This window comes from Borostomias antarcticus (genome assembly GCF_949987555.1).
Source record: "Borostomias antarcticus genome assembly, chromosome: 2".
In the NCBI taxonomy this organism is placed as follows: Eukaryota; Metazoa; Chordata; class Actinopteri; order Stomiiformes; family Stomiidae; genus Borostomias; species Borostomias antarcticus.
Genome location: NC_140235.1, coordinates 39,986,818 through 40,001,879, shown reverse-complemented (window position 1 = coordinate 40,001,879; position 15,062 = coordinate 39,986,818). Strand labels below are relative to the sequence as shown.

The 15,062-nt window shown below is 49.7% G+C and overlaps 1 protein-coding gene across 1 annotated transcript; it reads left to right on the top strand.

Moving 5' to 3' along the window:
• Positions 1-1,546: 1,546 nt before the first annotated feature.
• On the top strand, positions 1,547-4,205 carry atg10 (ATG10 autophagy related 10 homolog; the record flags this gene model as incomplete). Its single annotated transcript, XM_084455429.1, has 7 exons — positions 1,547-1,667; positions 1,865-1,971; positions 2,135-2,272; positions 2,393-2,573; positions 3,088-3,185; positions 3,551-3,648; positions 4,115-4,205. Exons 2-7 carry the CDS (start codon positions 1,867-1,869, stop codon positions 4,203-4,205), a joined length of 711 nt encoding a protein of 236 aa, XP_084311555.1. The 5' UTR covers positions 1,547-1,667; positions 1,865-1,866.
• Between the last annotated feature and the right edge of the window lie 10,857 nt (positions 4,206-15,062).

Genomic DNA, 15,062 nt, shown 5'->3' with positions numbered 1-15,062 from the left:
GGATCTGGGCCATATACAGGCCAGATCTGGCCCTTGTGGCTTAGTTCCGGCCCATATATGGCCTAGAATCATTACACATCCGATATCTCTGGTCATAATACAGCTGCAGTTCATGTCACCGCACAAACATTTATTATGATCATGATGATGTTCTTACCCGGTTGATTTTCTAAAGACCCTGACCTTCTTTTACGAGTGAGGATGAGATAATCATCTTGATGATACTCATTCTCATTGAGACAGAAGTGAATGAGAAGATCCAACACCGGTGTGTCAGACCGACGGCCTCCTCAATTCAAAGCGCTCTTGAGAGGCAACTGCTCGTCTCAGGATCTGTGACTGTCTCTCTCATTTAACTTTCAACAGGCAAAAATGTACGGAATAGTATTGGGAGTCAATGGTTTGTTGTGTGTTAAAATAATCTCCTTTTCAAATACTAGTCACTGCACTCCTTACTTATGGAGAGATTACTCTTAAGAGGTTTTTTTTTTTTTTTGCAGAATTTTGTTTTGAATGTTGGTTCGAAATAGATTCAAGATTCCAGATCTGTTTATTAGCCATGTATATGGTTCACACATACTAGGGATTTGGCTAGAGTTAAGGCATACACTGTTGCAGATGACAGGACAGGGTGCAGGACAAGACAGTACAAAAACAGTGCAAAAACAGTGCAAGAACAGTGCAAAAACAGTACAAAAACAGTGCGAATATAGAATACAAAAAACAGTGCAAACAAAATACAGTGCAATGTGCAAATTATGATATATGCTACTGAAAAAAGGGGGAGGCACAAATGCAATATACATACTATATACAGAATGGAGTGTGGTGAGTGTATGTACAGTGAGTGTGCAGTGTGTAGTGTGGTAGCATGGTAAAAATGCATATATTATATCAAAGTTTAGTGTTTCATTAAGCACCCACAATAATCTGAGTTGGAAAATAAACACTCTGAACTATTTAGAAAACCAAGTTTAAAAAAACAGCTCATTTTGTTGTTCAGGCTATTTCTCAAGACTGTCTTAATGGACTTTCAACGCATCACTGTACGCATAATGTAGGCCTACGTACCATAGTACAGTAGGGCCTCAGACCCTGTTAAGGTTGAAAAACAGTTAACTGGCCTAACTCCATAATTCAGACCTACTTAGTTCACAGACTTTGCACATATAGACGACTTTCTAACACTATATGTGTTTGGAAACAAATCTCAGAATTCACTTAACAGTCACTTTAAACAACTATTTGTGTACAAAATGAAAGGTTAACCAAAATGTCCGAGTGCTTCTGGGTGACAATAGTTTATTCATCATTACATTAGACTGCAGATAGCAGAAATGTGCATTGGCTAAAGAATATTTAAAAATCTTCAGCGGCAACATATGTTAATGTATTTAAAAGATATGCATTTGGGTTCTCTGATTGGCTTATGCGGATTGTTACGCGAGCTGGAAGAAGAAGCCCCATTGGTTGAACAAGCGGACAATTTTAACGTCATCGAAATGCCGGAAGTAGCCCAGGAACTAACTCGCAACATTTTAAAGATGCGAAAGACACACCAATCCCCGGTATCTGTAGGCTAGGGTTTGAATACCGATATATTCACTTTATTAACTGACTTTGTCGCCCTTTTCTCTGTCATGTATTCGAGGAACGACAGCCTTAGGGTAGGTACAAGTCTTGCATGACTCGAATGATGAGGTCTCGATGCGCACGCATCACTTTCAGCAGCTGTTGCAAATGTTACAATTTTAAAATGTTACTATTTGAAAACATTTTGTAGTGGATGTCTCTTTCTTCCATTTCTATTACCCCCCCCCCCCCCCTTCCTGGTCACCCCCAGTCTCCCCCATGTCCTCTGTAGACATGGGCTCTTGTTTTCTGGATGAGGAGAGGTTCCGTGTTTGCTGCCGGTTCTTGCTACAGCATTCTAACAGCATCAGAGATGGCTGGATTTGGGAAGAGGGACAGGTAAGCTGTGTAGGAGAGGGACAGATTATGGGGGACAGACAGAGACAGACAAACACACACACACACACACACACACACACACACACACAGGAGAGAGCAGGAGCGAGAGCCGAGAGGTGAACGAGTGGAATTGGAATCACATGTTGATCTTGTCGGAGTGTAGGACCCAGGGGAGGTTTACCTGAGGAAGACCACTCTGGGGCCCGACTCCAACCAGGAGCAGCTCCAAGCCGGCTCGGGGCCGGACCAGCTGATACCCACCCTGACCACGAACCATCAACAGGACTCAGGACAGGATCAGGTAGGACAATGTCTCAGGAGAGAGAGAGAGAGAGAGAGAGAGAGAGAGAGAGAGAGAGACTGACTTTAATAATCCCTGTTTAACTCTCTTTCTCTGTTTCTGTCTTCCTGTTTTCACTAGGCGTCATTTCCTGCGGTTGCTTTTGATGATGGCGTTACTGAGGATGATGATGATGATAATGATGATGAAGAAGTGTGCTGTGTGTCAGAGGACAGCAGTCAGGTGGTTCAGTATGAATATCACATCCTCTACTCCTGCAGCTACCAGACCCCTGTGCTCTATTTCAGAGCCTCCACTCTCGGTAAGAGTGTGTGTGTGAGTGTGTGTGTGTGTGTGTGTGTGTGTGTGTGTGTGTGTGTGTGTGTGTGAGAGAGAGTGTGTGTGTGTGTGTGCTGGCAATACCCAATCAATTAAGAGACAGAATAAAATGCATCCAAAATTCACTTGGATTTTATTTTAAAACTGCAGAGCAAGTCAAATCAATGCACATTGGTAGCTAAAAGTAGTGGCTCACCTCAAACATTATAGTACTCAACTCCCTTACTATTTAAAATCCAGATGACACACAATTAAAATCAGTTGTGCCAGGTTGCCACTAATTAAGCTAAACCAATAGGAAACAAAACACATTGACAATAAATTAACTGTTGTAGATGAGTTGGTGGGGGGAAAAAAGATAAAATCGCTGGCATGTTTGATTAATGACTGAGCACAAATACACCTGCTCCTTGTGTGAAATGAGTGTCACTAGTTAAGGCCACTCCGTCTGTGTGTGTGTGTGTGTGTGTGTGTGTGTGTGTGTGTGTGTTTTTCAGAGGGCAGGAGTCTGTCTCTAGAGGAAGTGTGGAACCGTGTTCATCCGAACTACAGACTCAGACTACAGCACAGCCCCTGGGATTCCATCACACAACAGGTAGCACACTCCTCCCCCCCTCTCAACCTCTCCTCTCTTTCTCTCTCCCTCCCTCTCTCCCTCTCTCTCTCCCTCTCTCCCTCCCTCCCTCTCTCTCTCTCCCTCCCTCCCTCTCAACCTCTCCTCTCTCTCTCTCCTCTCTCTCCCTCCCTCTCTCCCTCTCCCTCCTCCCCTCTCAACCTCTCTCTCTCTCCTCTCTCTCCCTCCCTCCCTCTCTCTCTCCCTCTCCTCTCTCTCTCTCCCTCTCTCTCTCCCTCCTCCCTCTCTCCCTCTCTCCCCCTCTCTCTCTCTATCCTCTACTCATCCTCTCTCTCCCCCTCTCTCTCTCTATCCTCTACTCATCCTCTCTCTCTCTGGGTTTGTAGGAGCACCCGTTGCTCGGCCAGTCCTTCTTCTTGCTCCACCCTTGTCGGACGGAGGAGTTCATGAGGCCGGTGATGCAGGCGGCGCAGGAGGAACACAGGTGAGAGGTCACAGGTGAGAGGTCACGGCCTACCTGCTGCAGACCAGGACCATCTGTTCATGTCTGGTCCGGTCTTCTCTCGCTATTTCTCCACATTTTCCTCCGGGTGGGTCAGTGAGTACTAGGCTAGTCTGACTCACAGGATGTAGGTTTTTGGGGATAATTCTCTCATTGGCGCCAACCGTTTCTCCCGACGCCAATCAGATTAAATCCCCCCGACACCATTTGGCACCGTTGAGAAAAAAAAAAAGCTTAGTGCTGTCCAAGACAGAATGATAATTGGTAGCAACCAGAACCTTCTCCAGCTGAAACAAGATAGGCCTGGCTACGACAAGTAATAGGCTAGTGTGAGAGAGGATTGAAAGTGTATCTTGTGATCATTTTGTTCATTCGGTCAGGAATCAGCTACGTGGTATTTGTGCGTTCACGTGCATCTGCGTGTGTGTGTGTGTGTGTGTGTGTGCAGGCAGGTGAACTACGTGGTGACCTGGCTGAGCGTGGTGGGTCCCGTGGTGGGACTGGACGTCCCCCTCAGCTACTCCACCCCTGACCCCTGACCCCCGACCCCGGCCGGACTGAGGCGGCGGCCGCACCGCGGTGAGCTCACAGGGCAGCGCCGGCATCATAGAGACACAGCCTCCCACAGCGAGGGAGGGAGGGAACCTGAGGATAGCATTATGGATCAAGAGCTAATGACTTATCGGAGGTGCCGGTCCGTCTCACCCAGCTGGTCCGTCTCACCCAGCCGGTCCGTCTCACCCAGCCCGTCCGTCTCACCCAGCTGGTCCGTCTCACCCAGCCGGTCCGGACTCCCTTCTCTGAACTTGTAGAGAACACACGAAGCGCTGCTGCCATCTGCTGGCGGCGGCGGGACATTACAGCCCTCGGGTCGGTGATCCCAACTCTCCAGTGGAAGGCAGAACGTTGTCGCGGAGCGGGGTACGATGTCACAAATCTGTTTTTAAGGAGCTCGGCGCAGACCGAAGATTACATACTGCAGCTATGGGACCTCTTGTGCTGTACGCACTAATTCTCCCGCTTGCACGCGCCATTTTGTCAGATGTTTTGAAATAAATGTACATTTGTGTCTAACTGACGAATGGCTGTTTGTCATTTTGTGTGATTGTTGCCACGGATGTGGCGCATGTGTTTCTCGTCGTCGGGGTCTCTGCCGCCCTGTGTGTTTGGTTTGAGGTCTACGCTGTGTTCCTTGGCCACAGACTTACCCGTTCTCCGTCTCGCTGGCTGCGGAGTCGAGGATGGATACATGTGTACTTTATAGGGCCGCTGGGAGGAGAGAAAGAGAAAGCAATAGTGTGTTTGTGTGTGTTTGTGTGCGCATGTGAGTGTGCTCATGTCTGGCGCTGAGAGGGGGCGCGTGATTGGTTCGCGCCATATCGCCGCTGTGGAGATATCTACGTTTTGACGGCGAAGATCCTGCATCGTTTCTACGCGAGACTAACACACAGGAGGTTCTCCCGTTGTTTCCTCCCCAGGGCTGATGATCAGCTGTTTTGTGTCACAGCGGGACTTTGTAATCAGTTGAATAAACACAGGATCTACGTCAGCAAACCCTATTCTAATGAGTGCCCTGTGGGGCCTGTGTAAAGTATGTGGCTTTTTCTCTCTCTCAATCTCTCTCTCACACTCTCTCCCCCTCCCTCTCTCTCTCTCTCACACACTCTCCCCCTCCCTCTCTCTCTCTCACACACACTCTCTCCCTCCCTCCCTCTCTCTCTCTCTCTCTCTCACACACACACTCTCTCTCTCCCTCCCTCCCTCTCTCTCTCCCTCTCCCTCCCTCTCTCTCACACACACACACTCTCCCTCCCTCTCTCTCTCTCACACACACTCTCTCCCTCCCTCTCTCCCTCCCCCTCCCTCTCTCTCTCCCTCCCCCTCCCTCTCTCACAAACCCAGCTGTGGGGCCCCACCTTCTCACAGTACATGCATTGCTCATAATTCCAACCAATACAAAATGCAAATATAGTTATCCCTCTGGAGCTTTGACAATGTAGATTCAAGTGTGTGTGTGTATGTGTGTGTGTGTGTGTGTAATCAGTCATCCCTTTTTAAAAGAGAGCATTGTTAGCCGGGTTCGCACACTGCCAACCCTGGATAAACAGCAATTGGAACCAGATGTTTAGTGAGATGTAGTATTAACTAACACGCATACTGATGAGAACTGGAAGACCCAGATACAACACAGAGGAACTTGGAAGAAGGTAGAGATTCGCTGGAGGTGGGATTGAGAAGCACCGGACTGTGAGTGACCCCCCGTGTTTTATGGGTCCAATCTGACCTCTGACCTTTGGTTTCGGTCAGCGTGCCAGCTCTGCGTTCTGGAGGTTTCAGCGAGCTAGAGTCATGTCTTAAGGTTTGAGTCTGGCCCTTTAAGAGAGAGATCCACCATTCAACGGAACGTGATTTGATTGATTGTGAAATAACGCTACGCAGACCGATGCGGTGGTAATAGCCGCGGCTCTTCGTTTCAGCGCTGCTTTGACGAGAGGAGAGGAGCTAGACTCCCCCCACGGGAGACTTGACGAGAGGAGAGGAGCTAGACTCCCCCCACGGGAGACTTGACGAGAGGAGAGGAGCTAGACTCCCCCCACGGGAGACTTGACGAGAGGAGAGGAGCTAGACTCCCCCCACGGGAGACTTGAGGAGAGGAGAGGAGCTAGACTCCCCCCACGGGAGACTTGACGAGAGGAGAGGAGCTAGACTCCCCCCACGGGAGACTTGACGAGAGGAGAGGAGCTAGACTCCCCCCACGGGAGACTTGTAGACCACGGCTCATCCTGGTTTTATGGCTCGTCTTCCGCTCCGCTGGCTGATGGAGGCAGTCTGCCTCCTGTCTTCATGTTGTCAGTATTATTACTGACTGGTTACATTGGAAACTATGAACTCATCTCTGGTCATCTGTTCTCCCCCCCCCCCCCCCACATCACTGTCCCTGTTTTCATACTCTCTCTATTCCTATCTCCGGTATCTCTCTACCTCCTGCTTGTATAACCTGATTAGACTGTACATCTGTAATGCTGCAGGATCAGTGTATTCAGAGTGGAATTAAGTGTACGTAACCCAGCGGACTGTCAATATTATCATTTTCTCAAAGACCCCTGTGAAAATATTTTGTGAAAAAAGGAATCAAGGACGGAGGCTTGCATGAGTCTGCCCGGTGTTTTGACTGAGCAGTGTTTGTGAGAAAGGTGAAAAGGGGGTATTATTGCGGTCTGTGGACAAAAGCAGCAGTCGAAAAAAAAAAGTTTTACGGAAGAGCATTAGGGCCAACAACTGAGTTGATTATTTTTTTTAAGCTTCTGAGTTTAAAGTCAGAATTTCTGAGAAAAAAAGTCAGAAATCACTTCTGAGATTAAAGTCAGAATTTCTGAGATTAAAGTCAGAATTTCTGCTAAAAAAACCTCTGAATTTCTGAGAAAAAAGTCAGAAATAACTTCTGAGAAAAAAGTCAGAATTTCTGACTTTAAACTCAGAAGCTTAAAAAAAAAAAAAAAAAAAAACCTCCGCTGTTGGCCCTAATGCTCTTCCGTAGAGTTGGCCCTAATGCTCTTCCGTAGAGTTGGCCCTAATGCTCTTCCGTAGAGTTGGCCCCTTGCTCTTCCGTAGAGTATTCTGCGAAGCAGATGGACGTCGGGGTTGTCTAATCTAAGGTCAGTCTGGCGCTCCCCCCCCTAGTGTGAGCAGATCCCGGATCTGGTGGCCTGACAGATGACGTCTCTCGACAGCGCGCTCCCTCCGCGCCTCGGACTGGAGCGACTTCCCCGCTGGCGTCCGGCCAGCTAGTTCACTGTGGGAAAAGTGGTGTGATAAGCAAGCTGTTGGTACTGTAAGCCAAAACGCTGGATAGCAGAGATCAGATGAGGGTTTTCTGTGTGTGTGTGTGTGTGTGTGTGTGTGTGTGTGTGTGTGTACCGGGGCTCTCTCTTTCAGAGTGTGAAGCTGAGTCGTCCCGTGGGTCACTGTCTGCCTGCTGGGGGAGCGGAAGCCGGCTCTGTGTGATTTCGGGCGGGGTGGGGGGGGGGAGGGTCAGGGGGAGGGGGTTAACAGGAGGAGAGAGGAAGGACACTGCTGTCTGATGCTTAGCGGGGGGGGGGGGGGGGGCGGGGCTACAGTAAGGTGCAGTGCAATGTTGATGTAGGAGCACTGGATGACAACTGCTCATTAGAGGGATGAGCTCCACACTGACACACACAGTTATCCCTCTCTCACAAACACACACACACACACACACACACACACACACACACACAGATATATGTGAGGTGAGAGTCATATTGGTTCTGTTAACACGGCCCCCTCGGGTGTGCGACGAAATCATCTGGAGGTAATTACACCGACACACACACACACACACACACACACACACACACACACTACTTTTTGCTGTCGTATGGAGAACAACCAAGCCTCCTGCGTTCTGTCAGTGGACAGAAGCCTGCTCAGTGGTGACCGAGACGGACTGATCCGGGTTCGAGGCCACAGTCCTGCCTGAGTCACATCCATCCTCCTTTGTGGGGAGAGTGTTTGCAGAGATGTGTGTCTCAAAGCCCCGACAACACAGGGACACCTTTTCCCTACTTTAAGTCATCATGTTGATGTGTGTGTGTGACATGAGACACAGCTTGAACCTCGATTCATCTCATTGAATCTCCTCCTCTGGCAGTCAATGTCCCGAACACCCCCATCATCATCAAACAGCCGGGTTGATCGAGGGCCATCGGTCCTGGAGTGTATCCCCAGAAGGCCCCCTGTGTCTGGGTTTCACCAGGGGCCCTGACATGTTCTCATGGTGCGGACGCAAAAGCGTGGCCCTTGGGGACCAGGGCGCGAGCCAGGACGGAGCACGCCGCCAACTCCCATCTCTCTGATGTTGATTACACAACTTACCCCAACATTTCATCCACGGGGCAATGAGTGCATGTGTGCGTCTTTTGTGTGTGTGTGTGTGTGTGTGTGTGTGTGAGGGGTTCATAACAAAAGCACAGAGGGTCCATTCAGTCAGTCAAAGTCCCCTGGTTCCAATTTCGGTGAGGCAGTGGGGGGGGGGGATTCCTATCTGTCATCGTCCCCCTCTGTCACTGTGACGCCTTCATCTCTGCTGTCATGGAATTTTCTGAGACAACTGGCCCCAAACCTTTCAGATCTCAGCCTTTTGTTCTTAAAGTCGCACTGAAATGAAAAAAGCATTCTGTCCCATTTTGGTTCACATAATTGGTCATCGTGTTCACCTATTCAACGATGTATGCCCAAAAATTTACAAAATTTTACTTTTGTTGTAATCTTATATCAAAGTATATAATTTCTTACTTCCTGGAAAACGGCAGGTCACGTGCAATGTCGACAACAGGTACCTTAGATTTTAGACCAATAATCTCACGACATCCACCCGTCAATCAACGCTATCCTTCTATCGAATCTGTCTATAGTTCTTAGAACCCGTCCACTTGTCAATGTTCCAATCAAATTCCTCTAAACATATGTCCCACCCTCATAGCTTGTTTGCGTCGGAAATACGTCAAACTACGGAAGTTAGATGATCTCAAACGTCCGTTTCAGTGCGACTTTAAATCCTATTGATTCAGTCCCCTGCCTTGTGCCATTTCATACACCCCTGTCCATCTTCTCTTCGGATAAACACCCCTGCCCTGGTTTTCTCACCACAACAGGAAGGCATCACACCTCAGACTTCCTGTTTGGCCTACGCTGACTTTTCCATTGTTCCATTGTCTCCACTTGAAAATCTATTCAAAGTATACCGCTATGATTATGATTCTCATATCACGTGTCTGAACTCTTGACCACTACTGATGATGTCCGCCACTTTATTATGACGTGTACAGATGGGTTAGCCAACCAAATCTCTGATAGCGTCACATCCATGTATTGCCTGAATATAAGGCCACGCAACGCCAGACTACTTCACTTCTGTTGGATGCCACTCACGTGCGTTATCCTGAAGTCCTTGCGCTCGTATGTTTTCTCAATAAATCAGTCTTAACCTCTTAGAGCGAACCTCGGCAAATCTTTAACTTTCGATTTATTTCCACGACACTGCTCAGCCCCATACGGCTACCTTCACGTGAACTCTGACCCAGAGCGTAACGTGAGACAGATCATCTTTTACACAATCACACGACCGGCGGTTTGTCTCGGGAGCCCGGTGACATCATTCACCCCCAGCGGGGCTCAATCAATCAATCAATCAATCAATCAATCAATCAAAGCTTTATTTGTATAGTGCATTTCATACCCAGAGGCAACACAATGCGCTTTACAGAGAACAAGGGAGGTGGGCATAGGTCCCACCCCTACATATTCCAGAGGGAAGCAAAAAAACAGTAATCACCCGGGGGCCAGATAAGTGAGCTGTCAAAATTCTTCCCTGACCCCTCTCAACAAGGCGATCGAGCAAGCTCCAGGAGTATGATTGCCTACCGGCTAAGAACATAATCAAACGGACAGCAGGATGGACGGTACTTCTGTCTAGAGGAGGCTGACCGGACCGGTCAGTCATCCCGCGCTCGTCGGATCCTTAAACGACTAGGCCCGGTCGTTGGATTTTATGGACTCTGCTTTAACAGCATGCCTTCCTCTGGAGGGGCGGGGAGAGTGATGGGAGGGAGTCCTGTTTTCCGCTGACATGACGGAACATCACAGCGCTCTGATTGGTTAATCGTTTTCTCCCAGGCCCTCCATCGCTGCGGCATGTGGCTGTTATTGGGGACGTTATTGACGGCGTAGAGCGTTAAGTGTTGGGATGTTGGCGCGTGTTAGCGGTCAGGGCTACCGGGGCATGGCACACAGCCCAGGAAAAGACTAGGCTATTTTGTGTCACGTTGTAAATTTATACTGTGGTGAATTTGTACTGCAAGTCTGTTACTTTGTAGTCTTTTGATGCTATTTTACCCCGGGGACCGATGAAGTACGACTATTTCTACGACTACTATGGGACACATAGTGAAAACATCCAAGACTGGCTCACAGCATCTCACCGAGCTGATAAATAATGTACTCTGGCTCCTTATGTTTTTGCTTAAGGGGGTGTCGGGTTTCGTAGAGTTTCTCCCAAAGAATTCCTGAAAAGGGACCAGGGTTTCTGAAGCTCTGCTTTTCCCCCAGACGTACAGAACCTCAAGACATTCACCAACCAATCACGCGTCACGATGACCCCCAGCATCTGTCCGTCCGACCGTCCGGTATCCTCTGAACGCCGGCCAGAGCTCTCTCAAAGAGAGGGGTTGTGGCTGACGGTGTGCAGTACGGGTGCGTTAAGTAGCTGAGCGCTCAGCTACTTAACGCACCCAGTATGAGTTGCTGCTGTTCTTTCTCCACTCTGTCGGTGTCTACCAGCAAGCCAGGTCGCCGTGGCGTTGAGGGGGGGGGGGGGGGGGTGTGGTGCTGTCATGCTGTTCCTGGCTGTTACTGCGTCTCCCTCCCTCCCTCCCTCCGCTGGGTCACATAAACGCAGAGACGAGCTCTACGCAGCAGGAGGCAGTGTTGCCGCTGCCGTTTCCCACATCCCAGCCCCGAGGTTGTGGGGTTTGCCTGGGTTACAGAGCTGACGCAAGGCTCCACACTCTCCGCTCTGCTGTGTGTGTGTCATCGCTTTCTTTCAGGGCTAAAGTTACCGACGGCGGGGCCAAAAAGCAGCCTCCGTGGAGAGAAGACATCACTCTAACCCACAGTAGGGCTACAACACTTTCTAAACACGCAAACACAAACACAGCAGAGTCAGTAAAAGTATGGCAACGATCTGCCCGTGTTCATCACTCAAAGCCAAAAGCAGAAGGGTTACACACACCGGACAAGCGGTCATTAATGCCACCGGGATTTATCCCCGGAGCGGCGCTGTGTCCAGGGAGCGGGTCGTGTTCTGGCTCGGTCCGGCGCTCCTGTCCTTGGACCGCGGTCCCTCCGCCCAGCACGGCGGCTCGCTCCCGCCTCCCCGGCTCATCACGCCGACACGAGAGACCGTCAAGTTAAATAGAATAAAAAGAGAAATATTATCCTCCATTTTAACGATGTGGATTTGTACGTTGTGAGTCAGCCCTTATTGTCGTCGGTCAGCACAACCGAGCCGTAGTCTCGGCCCCGGTCGCGCGCGTTACGCCCTGGTGAGACCGGCGCGTTATGCCCTGGTGAGACCGGCGCGTTATGCCCTGGTGAGACCCACATGCGTTATGCCCTGGTGAGACCCACATGCGTTATGCCCTGGTGAGACCCACATGCGTTATGCCCTGGTGAGACCGACGCGCGTTACGCCCTGGTGAGACCGGCGCGTGTTATGCCCTGGTGAGACCCACATGCGTTATGCCCTGGTGAGACCCACATGCGTTATGCCCTGGTGAGACCGGCGCGCGCGTTATGCCCTGGTGAGACCGGCGCGTGTTATGCCCTGGTGAGACCGGCGTGTTATGCCCTGGTGAGACCCACATGCGTTATGCCCTGGTGAGACCCACATGCGTTATGCCCTGGTGAGACCAGCGCGCGTTATGCCCTGGTGAGACCGACGTGTTATGCCCTGGTGAGACCGGCGTGCGTTATGCCCTGGTGAGACCGGCGCCAATTACGCCCTGGTGAGACCCACGCGCGTTACGCCCTGGTGAGACCCACGTCTGCCTGTCCTCGGCTGCCCTGCGGCGAGTGAGACCGGCGCTCTGTGACACGCGTGACTGTTTTCGGGGGGGAAAGATTAAATCCGAAGGACGCTGAATTCGATCGTATCCACAGAGACGATGTTACCAGAGCCGCTAACCGGCGTGCGCGGCTGCGAGGCGCTGAGCATCATGGGAGAGAAGAGGAGAATCAGAGACAGAGAGAGGAACCCACCTCGGGGCAGAAAGATGGCCAATAGGAAATGCTCATTACCCCCAGCTGAAGCTGGAAGCCATTAGGCCCGGCGTGTGTGTACGTACGTACCTGTGTGTGTGTGTGTACATGAAGCCATTAGGCTCAGTTCAGGGCCTCGGGGGGTGAAGCGGCGCTAAAGAGGTACGGAAGGAAGGATCCCCCGAGCGAAGCAGAGATGAAAGTGAAGCGTTTACCGAGTTGACAGCGGAGAGGAGAGGAGATCACACAGCCGGCAGGGCAGTAAGGATGTGTCGGGTCCGGGGGCTCCATTAAAGGTAATAACCCCGCGTGGCCGCCTGTCTGTCCAGCCCTGCTGGTGTCGCCGGGGGCCAGAGTGTCCAGCGCGCTTTCATGTCGAGCATCAGGTGGCCCCCGGAGGATGATTCGACGGGGTTTAGGTGGGCCCGTAACGCAGAGAGGGGTCGGAAACGGCGACCGCGGGGCCCCGCGCGGTACACCTTTGAACCGGCCACCTCGCCACGACTACCTGGATCTCCAGGGTAGTCTACAAAGACGGCGGGGGGTCGAGGGTCAACCTTCTGATGTTGCGGCCCGCGGTTATCCGAGGGCGAGGCTGTTAATTCGACGCTCTCTCTCTCCGACCCTCCCTCCCGTTCTGCCTGCTCATTGGGGGCCAGGAGACAGGGGGGTGGAGTCAACTCAGCGCCGACCTGTCAGTTAGAATAAATGACCCGGTAGCTTCTGGCCAGGGTTGGATTGTTGACCTTCGCCATAGCCAGTCTCTTAGCGGTCCACAGTCATAAACTACCTCACTGACCGTAAATGAATTCATGATTCTAGGCTGCTGCTTTGTGATGAGGCAGTGTGTGTGTGTGTGTGTGTGTGTGTGTGTGCAGTAACGAGGTGGTGTTGATCTGCGTGTTGTCTAGGCTCTTAAAACAGAGTAAAAATTCTCCCCACTGCTGTACTCATAAGGATCAAATCACACAGAGACAGAATGTCCCATCATTCAGCCAGAATTTAGTGGCTGTCTCACTGACCTTAAATGTAGCGTCATTAGTGTCATGTTCAGAGTTACTAGATTGCGTTTCACATAAAAAAATAAATAGATCTTTTGCCTGATATTAACAAGACCGCAGACACGTTTCCAAGTTCACATTTATAAATTATTTTTGAGTAGGCTTATGTATCACACATTCTGTTCATCATTGATCATTTTATCATCCTGACTTCAAAGTTCATTTTTCTTTGGAATAAACAGTGCCTATAAAAACTACTAATCCCCCCTTGGACATTTTCCACATTTTATTATGGAATCAAAGTGGATTCTTCAGAAGTCACATAATTAGTTGAATGGAGTCCATCTGTGCAACTGAGATTTCACATGATTTCAGAATAAATACCCCCGTGTTCGGGAGATCCTACAGTTGGTGCATTCCCAAATGACATCATAACGAAGACCGATGAACGTTCCAAACGGATCCGGAACGTTCTTGAAGAGCACCAATCAGGGAAAGGATATAAGAAACATTTCCAATGCATTAAATATCTCCAGGAGTCTAGTTAAGTCTATAAAAAAGACAAGAATATGGTTCAACTGTGAATCTGCCTAGAACAGGACATCATCAAAGACCGCATAACAAGTTGGGACCTAGTCAGAGAGGCCACCAGGTGGCCAATGGTAACTCTGAAGGAGTTGGTCTTCCATGGCTGAGATGGGACAAACTGTGCATGGGACAACAATAGCAACAACAAGAACAACAAAAAAAACTCAAATAAAATGCCTGCTAGTTTGCCCAAAGGCATTGTGGGAGACGATGAGTGGAAGAATAATGAATGGAGCGAAGTTCAGAGACATTCTTGAGGAAAACTGCAATCTGCAAGAGATCTCAGAAGATTCCTCTTCCAGCAGGACGATGGCCCAAAGCACGCAGCCAAAGCCACCCTGGGGTGACGTAAACACCAGAAAGCCAATATCCTGGGACGGCCACTCAATGCCCAGAATCTAATCAGGAATCTGTTCACTAATGGCACCCGTACAACTTGATGGAGCTTGAGCAATTTTGCAGAGAAGAATGGACAACAATGGCTGCTTCCAGATGTGCAAAACCAACTGATCGTGACAACCAGACTCACAGCTGTAACTGCTGCCAACGGAGCTTCTACCAAGTATCAACTCTGGGCGGTCAAATACTTATTGATTCAACTATATTCTGTACATTTCTAATGGATTAGGAATGTCATTTTTTCCCACTTTGGGTAAACTACTTTGTGTTTATCAGTGACAAAAAACTTCATTAAATCCATTTTGATTCCTTGTTGTAAAATCTGAACATCCAAGGGGGTGAATACTTTTTAATAGGCACTGTACTGTCTTATGTTATATAATAGTTTCAGAGCATCCATCCATCCATCCATCCATCCATCCATCCATCCATCCCTCCATCCCTCCATCCCTCCATCCATCCATCCATCCATCCCCCCACCCATCCACCCATCCATCCATCCATCCATCCATCCATCCCCCCACCCATCCATCCATCCATCCATCCATCCGTAGAAGCCATAACGATGCCTAC